We start from the raw sequence: 17,791 nt of genomic DNA on the forward strand, positions 1-17,791 counted from the left end.
AAAAGGAATGTCAAACATTACAGACCAGGAGCCCCGTCTTCTCATTTCTCAAGTACATCATCCTCTCATCAAGCCAACTGTGGCATCCTGATCAATCTGTCGAATAGCAATTGCAGGTGGACAACTGTTTGTTTAGTATAAGTTAATGTATAGCTGCATAATTCCCGTTCTGATATCCGCATCTTCATTCAGAATCCGCTAATAGGCTTTTAGTGATGGAACTATCTCTCCTGGGTACAATATTTTGTGGAAAGATGTGTTTCACTCCAGTTAGGCTTAGCCAAAGAACTCTTGCCTTCTGCTGACAAGAGGCAAGAATAAAACCAAGGCGAGAGACAGACAGGGAGAGGGAAAAGAAAGAGATAATTATAAAGCTGATAGCACGTGGAAGGGTAAAGGATCACATCCGAGACAGTCAAAGGCTTCCAGTTAGCACAGTTAGAGATGGACAACCCTTCATTATGTTTGATATTGATAAATTACACCAGACAGGCTTTCTCAAACATGATTTCTTTTCTACAACGCACAAAAGGAACCAAAAATAAAGATTCTAATCCAAGTGAAGTAGGAAAGAGATGAGGACGTACTACTCGTTAGCAAAATTTAATGACAATACCAAGCATAAAAGCTCATACCACGAGGCACCGCAAGACTTTTCATCAAACTGCAAAGCTAGAGAACCCAAGAAACGTAAAACAATCAGGTAAATATTCAGAACAGAATGATGCACTGATATCCAAAGCCACAAGTAAGCAAGGCAAACTGTAAGCAGCACTAGATCAGAGTGCAGTTGAAATGTCCAACCATAAGACATCCATTTGAAGTTCATTGTTTCGATGTATATTTATGATCTAGTTTGCTTTGCACACAACAGAACTTATTATTGAACTAACCCAGAAGAAAAAGAAAAAAAAAGAGAGATATTAGTGAATAGGATTCCGCATAAGGCAGCCATAACTCACAACTAAAGCAAAAGCAATCGTACAAACACTAAAAAGATGGTTGGAGTTCTAAAAGCTGGGTTGGGGAAATGAAGTACTTAGTTGGTTCATCCTATTATAATTATACTGAGAGACAAACTAGTCTCTCAACATGCACACCAGACATCAAAAGCTCTCAACGACTAACTTTAAAAACACAAAGATGACAGACAAGCAGTTTCAGAAAATAAAGCGCTCTTTAACTCCTTGCAGATGTTTATATCCGCCTAAAAGAATCAGCATTTGCTGCATTTGCAATAACGTCCGTTTCAAGCCGGACAATTCGTTCGCCAGATGAAGTACACTCCACCTGAGCAATGCAAGAAGTTTGAGACTTTTGAAATGGAGGTTGAAAACCAATCAAAATACCATACAGATAAGGTCACTGAAAATCACTGAAGATTTATCAATTCATATGATTAAATTATGATTGGTAACATGAACCCATGGTGCAAATTCCCTTTCCTACTGATTCTCATCAAGTGATTATGAAGACTGAAGACCCTGTAGTTGAATCCATCTCTGAAGGAGAGTTCGCCATATAGGGACTTACCTGTAAAACAGAAAAGTACAGTGATAAAACTGCATGACTAATAATTTCATTACTTAAACCAAGGGGTTGGGTACACCTCAAAATAATCCAGGTCTCGAATCAACATCTAGTGCCTGCATAGCATGTCATTCCCAGAAGTCGAAAGCGGAACCAGAGAAATCTGAGAAGCTTCTTAACATGATCTAAACTAAAGAAAAAAAGTGTCTGGACAAAAGTCTAACCATCACCAAGCACTTAATCTGGTATTGGCACCATCCATTTGCCACCTCTAAAAATAATGCATTAACCAATTTGTGTCCACTAAAATCAAAGAATGCATTGGAAGGGAAAGAAACACGCCTCAAGTCATCTCTTTGTTTACTCCAATGATGACTGAAGTATCAAAATATTGCTTTATAAATGAACATCCCAATAACATAAAAAGATTCACAAATGAGCTAATGTCCGTAACACTACGGACGGTAACTGTATGAGTCGAAGTATATTCTACACCTCTAACCTAATTTTTTCCCTTCAACACCTACAAATTAATCTGAAACTAAAATTTTCTCTGAGGACAATTCAGGTCCGTCAACAACAGCTCTATCTACCACAGATTAGGGAGTGACTGTTGCTTTGCCATTCCTCTGTTGATCATGTTAATGAAGGTAATCCTGTTTCTGTTAGATCCTCTGCAGACTTGGAAGATGTACATCCTGTCACAAGCGTTGTATTCTCTTCAAGTCTTTCCCCAGATCCAACTGACACATCCTTCACCTCTATCGCGGGATCATTCAGCAAAGAGCTGTCATCAGATGACAACAACTCATTTGATGGTCTCTGATCCTCCTCCTCCTTGATACACTTAACATTATCATTCAATAAGCCCGGTTCATCTGGAAGTACAATATCCATCTTGCTACAGCTATCAATAGTTTCTCCCTGCTCTGAACTAATAATAGGCAAACTTCCATTCTCCGCACGGCATGAATCAGGGAGAGCCCCTCGCGGATGCTTTTCATCACTATCACCAGTAAAACAAGATCCTGATTCATCATTCAAGTGAGATTTCTGTTCTAGTGGTCCCTTACTTGAGCAGGGCTCAATGTTACATGTTTCATTTGCAGATTCACGCTTATTACTCTCCAAAGGAACCTGCTTACCCTTGCTACCCATTGTATGCATATGAGCACAAAAAGGAGGGGACCTTTGCCGACATTTGTGGCACTTAAATCCAATTAGCTTAGTAATTCTTTCAGCTGTAAGATCGAAAGCATCTCCATGAAACCAGTCTGCAGGATGGAGTAATCAGACAGGAAAATAAGGTAAGGCGCGAGATATAAGGAGAAAAAAGAAGAAAAGTCTGGAAAATATATAAACATCTCAACACCCAATAATCAGATTCATAAAGTGCAATTTAGATATAGGAGTTTCCTTTATTAAAAGACCCATTAAAATATCATTTTTCAAGCAACCTTTGTAGCACAAATTAAACAGTGTAACTCGAGAAATAGAAAGGGAGCTCAAACAAAAATGGATTGAACAGCAACCGCTATTGATAGCTTGTCTTCTGCAACACTACCTCTAAAATCTCCTGTCGCGATCATATTCCAGTTCAAATTTTTATAATATAAGATCCACACTATCACTTTTATATAAACTGAAAGTATTCACACTATCACTTATCACCTATAGTTTAACAATTACAAACTGAAACAGCAGACTTAGAGGAGACCAGACCCAAGAGCGATAATGTTATACTAGACAATGTCACATCATTTGTTAAACATGATGGACAACTGAAAATAAATGAATGCATTCCCGCAGGAAAACAATTAGATATACAAGATATAAAACCAACTCAAGATATATGGTAGACAGCAACCAACAAGATAACCAAAGGGATCGTCGACATAGACACAACACTGTATAAAACCCTTACCTCCACAAACTTCACATGCAATGTAATTTGAAGTAGGTGTATATTCTAGTTCACCACAAAGACTGCACTTCGGCTGATCCGCTGTAGCAGCCAACTCTCCAGAAAGAACAAGACGCTTTTTACTCCTGAAGAGTGTCACTCGTTCATCATTTGGCTTTTGTGAGAGCAATAGACCATTTAGCCAGTATATCCGGCATAATTGCATTCTCTTCTTCTGCCAAGCAACTTCTGCTGGTTTCTTTTTCTCCGATATGTCAACTTTTGCTTTTTTCTTAGGTCTACCCCTTCCAGCTTTTGTTTGTTTCCCTCTTTTGTGTACTATTTTTTTGTTTTGCACAGCTACGAATTTAGCTGTCCTAGCAGAACGCCTGAGGGGTATAGCAACAGGCTCTTTTTTACTACTCTGTGATTTTGCTGGCTGTTTATTTTTGGTGCCTCTGGATTTAACTATTGAGCTCAGTGGCCTCAAGGCTTTCGATACTTTCTTACTCTTTTGCAACTCTATCCTCCCCCTCTTGATATTCTTTCTCCCATTATTATCCATAGCCGCACACTTGTGGCATGTATATTTAAACTCAGCAGCGGCAAATCCAGTTGACTTTCTAACATGTCGTTTATGGAAGAAATCTGAAGAAAATGACAAAATATCAGATTAATTGAACAAAAAGCAGAGAAAAGTTAAGGGAGATGTGGAAGTGAAGACGAAAGTACACTGAACTGATGACCAAATTAACTTTGAAGTATTTGAATCAACACATGTAAAAGTAAACAAACAAAATCCACATGGAACTGAATGAAAAAAAGAACAATGGAACTGATACAGGAAACTCGAGGGAGAAAAAAGTCTCAGCACCAAACAGAAAAGGTACTGAAGCCTCGACACTAAATAAAAGGAGGACCTTTTGCCTAAATCAAACAAACAATAGATCTTTGTGTTACTCCAACTTATTAGTATTGAATTATGTGACCATCTCATCAAGCAATTTAATAGCTTTAACTATTAGAGGAGGAATACTTGTCTTAAGTATGGCCATCACATGTGGGTTGATAATTCAACTATCACGGAAATTCTATGATCATTGATGATGGTGAGACTAGAGACCAAGGACTTACTAGAAACGAAGGACTTTCACAAGCCCCAATACCTATTGAATTATGTTATTTTCTCATTTGATAGTGGATTGCACTGATGGTAAGCACCCTCCACTTCCAACCAAGAGGTTGTGAGTTCGAGTCACCCCAAGAGCAAGGTGGGGAATTCTTGGAGAGAAGGATGCCGGGGGTCTATTGGAAACAGCCTCTCTACCCCAGGGTAAGGGTAAGGTCTGCGTACACACTACCCTCCCCAGACCCCACTAGTAGGATTATACTGGGTTGTTGTTGTTATTGTTGTCTCATCTGATAGTGTAAGTTATTTGAGATGGAAAACTATTTTTTTATTTGTATTTGTCGTCAGTACTATGCAATTACATCAAGATGTTATTGGCAAAACTAAGAACAGAGACTAAAATAACAACATCCCAATTAGTAATAAATCAAAATCTGAAGTGCCAAAGAAATAGCAGACAATTCGAAACTGCTATTTGGAAGTATGATGCAAATCTGACAACGTGTACAGCAGAAACCCTGCAGAGGGTGCAACTGGTGCTTAATAAGACGACCACCTAACCCAATCTTGGGTCATGGAAAAAATCAACCAACTAACGGCATATCCTTGCTTTTTGATTGAGTATAACATGCAGATACCAATATGGTTCCAAAGATCAATTGTATCATTTATGTCATGTTAATATCCCAAAATATTTCACATGTCATTGAATGTCATCAGTTACCTGATGTACTTAAGAATATTTATAAAATGGCCACTTGACAGTTCACAAGTGGGTAGAGCGGTAAGAAAGTTTTATTAGGAGAAACTGAAGTACTCACCTTTGCAGTACTGACAGCTCACAGCTTCCCTGCAAGTAACAAACGAAAATTAATCTTAAGAAAAAAAATTCAGAGTAAAACATCTAGTGAAAATGGAAGACCAAATTCTTCATTCTATTAACTGTACACAGATATAATACCTAATTTTATCTAGTTAGGACTCGTACCAGAACATAGAGAGCCAGTTAGAAACTGGACGACGACAACTAACATGCCCAAACAAGCGAAAAGAAAATATTCTCGAAAATCAGATCCACACAATACTGGAAATCTGAAACTATTCCCGCAATGTTATTCAGGGGCAAGTTTGTGTAGACCTCTACAGAAGAGTGAAAATGAACATAATTCAAGGGTGACAATATTTTCACACTTGCTTGCTTCAAAGTAAAAACGATACCCAAAAAATAGGACAGAGAAGCGACCAACAAGATGGCAGCATCTCCAAGGAGGTAGAAAATTTTTCCTCGCAAGGTGAAACTACATCAACTGCTAAAGCAGAGTTGCAATCATGGTCCTGGACATAACAAGGAAATACTAGCTGCTTTGTCTGACAGTAATAATCAAATGTTGCCAAATATAAGACTCCATATTATTTAAAGGCCAAAAATTATAACAGTCCAAGTATCACATATTACGATCCCTCCTTTCTAATTTCTTTCTTGTTTTTCCCTTTTCCTATGGGGTTTGCAGCTGCATAAAACACAGCCATTTCTTTACCTTTGCATATACACAAGATTCGCCACTTATATCACTTTTGGATAATAAGCTGATAATTAAGCCATATATCTGCTCCGACTAAAACTGAGATCTAAATAATAGTGCCTGCCGCAGAACACCGCCTTAGTGAGGCTAAAGCCCAACCTTAGCTGCACCTAACTTCAGGATCTAAGTGCTTCTAACAGCATTGATTTATACACATGTATGACATCAAGATTTTGAGGTCAAAAGTCATCTGCAAGCTGCTCAATTTTTTTTTTTTATTTTTTTTGGAAGGGGGGGGATAATGGTATAAAGCTGTACAAATTGTCATTTAACAGTAGACTACTATTATTTTAGTTTGGCATGATGATTATATGAGTTGAGCTTAAAGAAAGAAGTGAGGATTTATATCGGCAACCACAACTTTGTTTGGGACTGCGGTGTAGCTGTTGTAGTTGTTTAACAGTAGACAAGGTACCTGATATCAGAACCCAAGGTGATCAAAGGTAAACAATCAATATTGTCTTGAATTTGCAAAAGTTGCTACAGTTATTTGTTTCTTAATGGTAATACTAAGTAAACGGTGAAAGAAGAAGAAGAAGAAGAAGGAAAGCAGGAAAAGTAAACACAACAGAAATGTGCTGAAACTAAGACTGAAATGCTAAATGACTTTTATGAAGAAAGTAACTGAATGAAAAAGATAGAACTCGCAAGGTTATCCAGAAGTTGCTGCACGACACGTGTTTCCCATAACTAACTACTCTCTTTCTTTTTCAGCAGAAAAACCTTATCCACATTTACTATAAATAGCAAAAACAGCATTTTAATAACTCCCCAGATTATGAAAGAAGTGTTAATTCATCCATGTAAGCTAGATAACTTGTGCATGCTATTAACTGACTGGAGCTTTTTCACAAATATCAAGAAGCATCATACCTAATTAGGACATCTTTGTTACAATGCCCACACTGATAATACTCTGATCTCTCTGCTTTGAGGAAAAGGTATTCGAAGCCCTTTTTCTTCAAAGGTTTTTTCGTTATTCTCTTGGTCTCACGATGCTTCCCAACAGTTATCTTGCTAGATTTGCGAGCAATTCTTTTCTCCTCAAATCCTTTCACAAGATGCAAGGGCATGTGAGATTCTTCTAGCCAATATCTCTTTCTTTCATTTGAAGCCTCTTCTAGCATTGTTCCGCATCGAACAACAATGTCAGGTAAGAATCTTCTTTTACCAAAATCAAGAAGATATTTAACTACAGATCCTTCAGAGCTTTTCCTGCGTACAATAACCTTCTTGAATGATCTGACAGATTTTTGAAATTCCTTATCCATCATTGCAAGGATATTGGTGTTTCCGATATCATTCCATCTAATATGAGCATCAAGATCTCTAACCTGAAAATTGAAAAAGAGAAAATGATGAACCAAAAGCTCAATAAACTACACTCAAGCATGCATCTATGTCAACAATAACAAAGACAACTAAGATGTCCTTTCAACACAAGCCATAGCCCACAAGGAAAAGTGCTACTGTAATTAACGCAAGTAGTAACTATCTATGTCCAATGGAGTCAATTTGGGTACTTCATATAGGACCATATCTCTATCATCTGGACCGCTGAAGTGCCACATTAAGGTAGCAGATCCAGGAAGATCATTTCTCTCAGGTTAAACATTAGTAGCCGAAACTGAATTGCATGGAAAGCGTACCTGGAGAGCAAGTTGCTCCACAGATCTTGAAGTTTCAACAGCAGCCCTCCAGGCTATGCACTTACTTCTCTTGGCAAAGTCTGAATTATCCGGATATAACAGGCCTAGTATCTTCTTACATCCACCTGCACATGATAATTCTAGGTAAATTAAGCTCAACTGTTCAGTTGACCAGAAACCCAAGTTGTATTAGAAAACAAAACAAATGTTTAGACCTTGTCGGGCAGCTTTGAGCGCCAATGATTGAGGCAAAACCTTCCAGTTGAATAGACGACGAGATAGCCTTCCCCCCCTCCACCAAAACAAGCCCAATCCACTTCCAGCATTTGAAGATGGATTTAACTCAGGCTCCAAATACCTAGCCTTCTTTTTGCCAATTCCATGTTTAGAAGACACACGTGGTGAATTGGTAACGATATGATGCCCAGAACCCACTTTGGCTAAAGAATCCACATGCTTAAGCCAATCAGGGGTAAGTGCTAGAGGCCGCAAGTTCGACTCTAACTGGCACCAAAAGTATCAGTCAGAAATCTATACAGATATGAAATGCAATAATAACTACTACAACTACTATTATGTCTCAATTCTAAGCTAGTCAGGATCGACTATATGAATTCTCACCATCCATTTCACCCCATTTAGACTCATTTTACTCCAACATTCAATACCTTGCGGTTCTCTGACACTACGAATTCTTTGCAATTTATACTGTCACACACATCTCTAAACAGGCACTGAACCCAAATTAAGCGTACTGTTATGACAAGCCTTCATTCCAACAAGAGGACTTTTGAAACCGCGCCAAAAGATCCATCTTTATGTTGGTTCATGTTCACTATGTTCTTAGACTAACGTACTTTGTATTAGGAAAGAATCCCAAGTACTAGACAATATTTAACAAAGTCATGTCATATATAATTTTTTTGAGCGTGATATCGGCACTTTTTTTCCCCATGATCGACAGCAGTGTGCATAAAGTTTAGTCAATCATACTAGGAAGTTGTGAATTGTGATATACACACTGGACCACAAAAGAAAAAAGCATTTAGCAGTCCAAACCAGTTTCTCTGTCATACCATGTGAAACTTTAAGATCACATAGTACACATAACTGGAAATAGCTAGTGCAGCTGACCTTTCCGCCCTCCAAAAAAAATTTTAGGGACTGAGAAGGGATATAGCTTCCTACTAAACTATCAAAGTCACAAATAACTGCCTAAAAGAATATTTTCACCGACATGAAGCATTAAGAACAGCCGGGAAGATCAAGCTCCATGTGGATATGAAAAAATGAACTACGAGCACATCATTTTCATTGAAGTAGAAGACATTTAGCAAATGAAAATGACAAAAAGAGCGGGATGATAATATTAAGAATGATGTAGAAAACATTAAGAGCTCTTTTTTTATTTCACTTGTATTTTTAGTGCGAGGGAAAACACCATGCCGTATGGTAGTAGCTAAACTAGGTGGAACTGGAAGACAATGGATGCAGAATAACATGCACCTCCTGTACATACTTTTTTACACCAACTCTTTGCTAATGAATGAAACATTTTTGACTTATCAATAAAATAAAATATAAAAAAGATAGGGATGATCATCCTTACCGTAAGCAAAAAAGCTCTTAGTCCAGCAACTTCATGTGCTTTAAGAACACTTTTGCGCCAATTTTGAGAGTGGTGCGGATTCAACCATGGACCCAACAGAAGCCCATGAAGACGATCCTCAATGCTCACTATATAGCAAAGGACATCAACAAGATGGCTTTTCCTGTTCTTCCTAGAACAGACACCCAATGCATCACTAGAAAAACTTTCTGGAGCAGGACCTGCGTAATTCTGGATGAGCAAGCAGTCATTTTCACACTCTGGAACTCTGCAAGGGAAGCACCACCCACATTTTTCTTTCCAAGCATCAATCTTCAGATTCTGAACATTGGGCCAGCAAAATTCAGTAGATTTGCTAGATATGGCCTTCAGCTGCGTTGAAATAATTTCCTCCTCTGTTTTTATAGCATCTTCACCAAACTTACCGGGTGATTTCTTTGTTAACTCTTCAACAACTGATGATGCCATTCGGGCAAAGCTATAATAGTTCACATAACTTTCCGCATACTGCTCCTCGGATATGATTTCTTTACTGCTCGTTGTTAATGTCCCCAAATCCAAAGATTCATTCCCCTTTCTTTCTTTAAGTGTTCTTCTAGTCTCCATATTTTTTTCTGTAAGATCAGAATCTTCAAATGTTCCAGCCTCCTTGTAATTTTGATTGTCAGTAACAACCTGAGATACTTCAGCTGATCCTTCAGATCCTGGCGGTAGATTTCCCGTCTTCATTGATGGGTCTACAGTCTCTGACTTGTCATATCCTACATCATCCGAACATGACAAGAGCTTTTCCGCTTGATTTCCTTCATTTACCTTCTCTTCATTTTGTGACAGGATCAATACCGGAGAATTTGAGGGCAGAGTTTTCAGCTGGGTATCCAGATCACATTTTACAACTGCAGCCATACAGTTTATATCCCAAAGCTTCATAATCACACTAAAGACAGTTCCGTAAATATGTTCTGATGACTTCATCATCCCTAAAACCACAGCCAAATCATTTCTGTGGTAATACTTAAGTGAGAACTCGTCTTCGCATGGATCAGACCTGCAAGGACAGCAGCACAAAACTCAACTTGTGAGCATAATTAAGTATTATTTTAAACCAAGAAACTGGTAAAGAAATGATAAAGTGTCAAGAACAGAAAATAACAAGAAAAACAGGAGTCTGATGCCCCAGATTAGAAATGACAACTACCACATTTTGGCACAGATAATAAAAGAAGATGCAGTGTCAGACCATAATGTAAAACTTAAAATTAGAATTAAAGGAGATCAAAAGTTAGACAATCGCGGTGGATATGACACCATTAGCTTCCACCCTTGAGACTATGATCGACAACTAGAAATTAGCTAACACACTCAGTAAAGCTTTATTTATTCTTTATTTAACACGACTTTTTCCTTACAAGTAGACAATTCTATTTTTTTAAATAAAGCAAATAATTTTATTAATGTGGGAAAATCCCGTATTGAGGCTAACCTAGTTGCTCACTCCATGACCCTTTTGATGGAAGCAACCCGGCTGCCGAAGAGACCAAGAAAGCAACATGATCAATGATACTACTAGCCTAGAGACCTTTTAGAATGTGAAACTACTAACCTAGCGACCTCGAGGCGAGCAGTTACCTTCTGCAACCTAGCCACCCCCTCCGTGAGACTGTGAATCCATTTATGGAAGCAACTTGGCAATCAAAGAGACCAATAAAGCACGTCTTCAAGAAGAGCTTTCAACTTTCACCAATGTCTCTTAATCATATATAGATACTAACATGACCAGCTTATAACTACACTCTCTATCAAGCACTATATCTTGATCCACTTTTCTCTTTATGATACACTAAGCTTGTATTACTTGGTGCAATCGGATAATATAGGATGTTAGAGATGGGTTCGTCATTATTAACAAAGAGTGAGAGACCCACAATGAATTGAGATTTGATTGAGTCAAGGTTAGAGAGAAGTGTTTTTTCTTATATAAATGACATCTGCCATCTTCATTCACTCCTCTATACTTCAATAAAGACATTAGAATTAGAAAAAGGTGATAGTACAAATCAAGCTTGTTTCCAAAAAACATTCTACTACTAAATGGAAGGGAAAGTTTTATTGGTCAGTGCTATTCATGTTTTGTCACTTAAGCTTCTTTACGACAAATGGTGATTTTATTAAATACGAATAATAACACTCTCAAGAATGAAAGGGAGATAAAGCTAGTAACAAACTTGTCATGACATCAGACGTATTCAAGAATCACAACATCAGTGTAAATGTACTATGACTGAGTCCTAAATAATGTAGGATTTGGCTATATGAATCCCTTGTAATTATTTGACTCCATTGAGACACAAACATTACAATACTACTTTGCTTGTGAAATTTTCCTTTTAACGGATCACCACATCAAATGGAAAATGTTATTGCCAACAGCAACCTAGACCATATACCGATTCAAACTATCTAATGCAAACTGTTCCAAACAGTGCAAACGTTTGTGCCGAAAGATAAATGTTAAAACATAAACAGACTGATTAAGCTTCAAAGAGCAACCTGACTGTCAGAGAAGGTACAATCACTTACTAACTTTAGGGTGATGGAACTTACACCAATAGGTAATCACAGCAGCTATAGTATAGCCGGCCGTATGGATCAGTTGCCAACAACTCTGCCCCTCGAATTGATTTTGCCAAATTCAAACACGGCTTCTTTTTGCCAATCAGACATTCAGGGCAATACCAATCACCTTCTGGCAAGTGACTACTAGCAACACCAACACACTTGGAATGAAATGCAGCAGGGCAGCCATCACAGCATATTAAGTTACCATCCATTTTGCAGAGGCAGCATTCATCGCTGTTCCAGTCTGTTGATTCATCGACTACTTCCTCACTCAAGCATGAACCAGCAGCAACATCCATGGCACCCCTCCTCTTCTTGGAACTGTCAAACTTCGAATCCCGATCAAAATCTGTGTTCTCTGCTGCCACAGTTCTTCTGTTAAGCTCTGATCGTATGGCCTCTATTTCAGTCACATCATCACAAAGACACCTAAGCATTTCAATCTTCAAAGAAGCTGCTTGCTTGTAGTAATCGATCTCGAATAGTTTAAAGTGACAAAGATCAAAACTTGGCTTCAGTTCTGATTCATGTAATAGTAGATATTCAACCATAAAGACAGGCCATGTGATCAGGTCCAGCAAATCCCAGTTAAGAGACCTACTTCCACAATTGTAAATGTACAGATAAAATTGAGTATCAAAGGAATTCAAGCAAAAAAAAAAAAATACTTATACACAACTTTTTGAGAGTTCAAAACTTTACCTAAGACAATTAGATGCAGATTCAGAAGTTTCATCTGAAAGAGCCTCCAAATGCTTCCTCAATATTTGCAAAAGAGAGAAATGAATGGAGTCAAATAATAAAGTAGGAGCATCTGCTTTTATGCACGCTACGAAGTCTTCCAACTCAAAGGGGCTCAAGAACAATAAAGTACTAAACGATCTCAAAAATGAATAGACAGAGAAGACGTCAAGCACAGGAATACCATCTAAATCTAAACTACTCGAAGTAGGAGGCAAATCCATCTTTGGCAGAAGATTGTCATGTTTATCAGACTCTTCATGACCTGATACTATAATTTTCTCCTCTGAAACCACACTAACTGCAGGAGACAACAATGGATTACTCGCTACATCAGACACTACTGCACAATAAATGTGATCTTCAGCAGAAACGGAATCTATTCTCGCTCTACGAGCACTTCTTCTCAACACCGTCTCCGTACCACCTTTGCTGCCAGCATCCAGGAGCTTCCTCTTCTTTCTACCCCTTTTCCCCTTCATCAAGCTCCCCGAAGCACCATTTTGCACTTCCAACCCACTAGTACCCTTATCAGGCGTCGTCCACTTCACCTCAACTTCCTGCAGAGTGCCATTCGTTAACTCATTCACAGTAAAACAAGTATCCAAACTCAGTGGGACCTTCTCTTCATCTCGACTACACTCTTTCTCCCGAGTTCCTCCTTCTCCAAAACAACAAGCCATCATTTCCTTCGACGTCTCATCACCAACAACAACATCTACATTCTTACTTTCTTCATCTAGCCCTAAATTCAAGTCAAAACAGTGCCCGCGACCCTTTATCCTTATATCCTCCGAAACACGACCCCCCACGTCCCCATTTGCATCCACATTCAAATCAATCACATTGCTTCTATTCTTCAATGTTCCCTCCAAAGTTTCCAACTTTACCTCATTAACACCACCCATATTCTCCTCAACATTCAAATCCACCCCTTTATTCAAATCCAGTTGACTCCTATTCAAATCAACTACCGCATCGTCATCATCGTCATTCAAATTAACCATCACATCATAATTCAAATCCAAATTCAACCCATTATTCAGCATACCATCTTTTCCCAAATTCAAGTTCATTTCACTACAATTCTCATCATAATTCATTTCCACGTCAGCATTATTACCTGAATTTTTCGCTATACGACGTCGTTTTGGGGGTTTCCGACCAACAGGCTGCTGTTGCTGACGTGACACTGATCCGTTCAACAAGCAGAGGACTTGGGACAAGTCAAGAACCTCGGAATCGCCCACATCATAGAGGATCTCGAAAAACCCAGTTGTAGAATTGTAGGATTTGACTGTACCACTAAATGCTCCAACGCCTTTGACTTCTTTGTTGACTCTTCTCCCTATATACTCTTCCCCCATTTCCTTTGCCCCAAATTCTAGGGTTTTACGATCTCCCCTACAAACCCCAGAATTATGATGAGAGAGAGAGATAGAGAGAGAGAGAGAGAGAGAGAGAGAGAGAGGGGGGTTTGGGTTTCTCTCTCTACGAATGTGGTTAGATATAAAGGAGTATATGTTGTGTATGTATCGTAGAGAGAGAAAATGAAAGCTGGGTGTGTGTGTGTGTGTTTCTCTCTCTAGAAAATGCAAGGAGAGAGAGAGGGAGAGAGGAGTTTGAAGTTTGAAACTAAAGTGAAATGCGTTTTCTTTATGGCAACCTTCTCTTTCTCGCTGCAATAGCAGTCACGTGCACGTGAGTGGTTGGGTCGTGGGTGAGAATTGGGATAAACAAATATTTCATTTACTAAGATAATTTAATCGATCTATTTATCTATATCTATATCTATCTATATTATTATAAAAGCACGAATAATTTATGCTAAATATTGAACGACTAAAATATACCTGAAATATTGATTGACTTTTATGCACTTAAATATTTATATAATTTAAGGATCTAATTGTAAATTAACTAATGATGAAATTCTTTTTCGACTTAAACTACATATACACCAACCCTACAAAGTTGATTCTACTTGGATTAAAAAGGTATGTCCATAATTTTCTTTTAAAAAGGAATTATTATTCCTAATTACAATAAAATATATAATTGTGGGAGAATAGGAGATTTACGTAGCATATTATAAAGTCAATACAAGATTCTTCCTCACGATTTGTTGCATTTGAAAAAGGAAGAGTCTATATGCTTAATTTTCCCTTGAGTGCGGCAATTCCGGAACGTGGGAATTTTGAGTTCTATTTGGAGAAGGAAAAAAATTTAATTTAGGGATATTAAATTTTTACAAGTATAAAAGAAAAAATTAGTCTTAAGCTCTAAAAATATTTATAACATTTTAAGTTAAGTAAAAAAATCTTACAACCCTTTAAAATCTTAATTTATATTAGTTCATAAAAAGTTAAAAACTAAATTAAGTTAGATATCTTTTATAACATACTTTATGTTCCTAAATATTATGAGCTACTACATAATTCAAATAATTGAGTTAATTTTAAAATGTTAATTAATAAAAAATAATTAAATAATAATTTTTAAAATATAAAATCTAATCTTAAAGGAAAAAAATACAGGGGCAAGTTTCTATGAATATCTTTCTTTTACATGACAGTAAAGTTGTCACGACCCCAAATTTTCTCTGTACAAGGTCGTGATGGAACCTAGTCTCTAAGATTAGGTAAGCCTATCAATGCGGAATAATCATAAAATTTTGAAATAAATAAACTACAATTCAAATAATTACAACTCTCAAAACCCGGTAGAAATAAGTCACAAGTTCCTAAAAATTTATTCTCAATGTTTCTATGTATCAAGGTCTAAAGAAAAATAAGAAAGCGACATAAAATGATAGAAGGGGACTCCAGAGTCTGCGGACGCTGGCAGATATATCTTGAAGTCTCCGTGCGCAGGTAACTCACTGACGTCTAGACTGGTAAGATGTATCCGGATCTGTACAAAAAGATATGCAGAAGCGTAGTATGAGTACATCACAGCGGTACCCAATAAGTGCCAAGCATAACCTCAGTAGAGTAGTAACGAGGTTAGGTCATGCCCTATTGGAGAATAGATAATAACATGGAAAAATATTTAAATAATTTAATAAGATTAAATGACTATGGAAATGAATCAAATAGTATGTCACATTTAATGACACCAAATAATTACAAATAATATCTCGTGGAATCAAAACAGAATTCCTTTCAACTTTATGAAAATTACAACAATTAATCGAAGGCAACTATGGTCATAAATCAATATCAACAAGGGCACTACCGAGGTATCGCCTCGTAGTCCCAAATCATAAATAAATTCATAAAATCTTATTTCCTTATCTCACCGCGGGAGCCTTCACAATTTATTTTAAAGAAAATATTTTTTTCCGAAATAGCATCCTGCGTTTTAGCCATCCTTATCACATCGCATGACTTCTAGTAGTTCCTCCTACTAGCCACGCGTATCAAGCCACCCTTATCTCACTGTATGTGTTTCAATACTCATACCTTATACCACCGCATGCGTATCAATATCACAATATATCACAATTTGCACCTCAAGTGCCCAAATATTTCAATTTGCCAAAATAAATCAACGATGTTTTCCACAATAAAGAGCTCACGGCTCATGCCAACATAAATCATCAATAATATTTTTCCACAATAAAGAGCCCGCGGCTCCATCACAATGAGTACAAAAATCTTACAAACATATTCACGAATAAATAATTTAGCAAAATATTATTTTAAAATCTTTAATACGTTGCTTCAATACCCAATTTAAAATGTCAAATACTTCATATTAATAATATTTAATTTAAAAAAAATCAATTTCAAATAATGCACAGAATAAAATAAACCAAGTTTCATCCAAACAGGCAAAACAATTAGCAGAAAAAGGTCAAGCAAATTTAAAGTATACAAATCAAATCAATGATGGAAAATATAACAAGATTTAATAAATTAATTAATATGCAACAGTGATCTTCACAATTTAAAAATATAATCCTTCACATTTAGTCCGGGTACACACTCGTCACCTCGTGTACACGACTTTCATCACATTACAATTAATACCAATCCCAACGGAAATTTCCCCCACACAAGATTAGACAAGTCATTTACCTCGACTTGCTCCAATTTAACCAAGTAGTATGCTTTTTCCTCGATTTTTCGATTTCGATCGACTCGTATCTAGTCATAATTAATTCGATACATTCAACAAAAATTGTAGAATTAATTCTATAAGAAACTACTACATTTTTCAATAAAAAACGAAATTAACTCAAAAATGGCATGTGGGGCCCACGTCTCGGAATCCGGTGAAAGTTACGAAATATGAACGCCCATTCAACTACGAGTCCAACCATACCATTTTTACAAAAATCCGACATCAACTTGACCTTCAAATCTCAAATTCTCATTTTGATATCCCTATGCCCAAATCCTCTAATTTCACCTCAAAAACATGTAATCTATTCGAAATTTTCAATGATAATCCAATATAATTGACTAACTATGATCACATGTGACTTACCTCAAGTTTCCCCGTGAATTCTCTCTGAAAAATCGCCCAAATCCGTGTTGAAAATGTCCAAATGACAAAAATACCGGAACTCCTCTGTTTTTGTAATCTAGTCACTGCTTACGCACATGCGGACAAAATTCTCGCACCTGCGGTTTCGCATATGCGGTGAAATACCGCATATGTGAAAATTGCTCAGCCCAGCTGCCTTCGCTTCTGCGAGCTTTGGACCGCATATGTACCTTCGTAGGTGCGGAAAATTCCATCGCACCTGCGGACCTGCCCGCACATGCGCCCTTCCTCTCGCTTCTGCACAGTATGAGCCGTATCTGCGGCTCTAACTGGGAAGCCCTTCGTTCGCTTCTGCGAGCCACAGCTCGCTTGTGCAAGTTCGCACCTGCGGTCAGTCCCTCCGCAGGTGCGATGACACCAGAAGTTGCAAATTTTAGAATTTGCCTAAATCAAAAAATTGATCCAATTTCGATCCGGATCGCACTCAGGATACTCGGGACCCCGTCCGAAAATACCAACAAGTCCTAAATCATC

The 17,791-nt window shown here is 37.6% G+C and overlaps 1 protein-coding gene across 1 annotated transcript; it reads right to left on the reverse strand.

The window, feature by feature from the left end:
- Positions 1–1,888: 1,888 nt before the first annotated feature.
- LOC107800027 (DDT domain-containing protein PTM) lies at positions 1,889–14,404 on the reverse strand. Its single transcript, XM_016623171.2, has 9 exons — positions 12,725–14,404; positions 12,008–12,619; positions 9,404–10,451; positions 8,010–8,298; positions 7,795–7,919; positions 7,019–7,479; positions 5,384–5,412; positions 3,455–4,081; positions 1,889–2,804 (listed from the first exon to the last, which is right to left on the reverse strand). Exons 1-9 carry the CDS (start codon positions 14,128–14,130, stop codon positions 2,167–2,169), a joined length of 5,235 nt encoding a protein of 1,744 aa, XP_016478657.1. The 5' UTR covers positions 14,131–14,404; the 3' UTR covers positions 1,889–2,166.
- Between the last annotated feature and the right edge of the window lie 3,387 nt (positions 14,405–17,791).

Source organism: Nicotiana tabacum, chromosome 9 (assembly GCF_000715075.1).
Source record: "Nicotiana tabacum cultivar K326 chromosome 9, ASM71507v2, whole genome shotgun sequence".
NCBI lineage: Eukaryota > Viridiplantae > Streptophyta > Magnoliopsida > Solanales > Solanaceae > Nicotiana > Nicotiana tabacum.

What these genes read in the sequence shown, in the direction of transcription:
- LOC107800027 (XM_016623171.2), bottom strand. Translation starts at nt 14,130, where the DNA reads ATGGGGGAAGAGTATATAGGGAGAAGAGTCAACAAAGAAGTCAAAGGC. An exon ending in GCTCAAAGCTGCCCGACAAG is followed by an intron (nt 7,920 to 8,009) that starts GTCTAAACATTT and finishes TATCATGTGCAG; the next exon opens with GTGGATGTAAGAAGATACTA. An exon ending in TGGAGCAACTTGCTCTCCAG is followed by an intron (nt 7,480 to 7,794) that starts GTACGCTTTCCA and finishes TTCAATTTTCAG; the next exon opens with GTTAGAGATCTTGATGCTCA.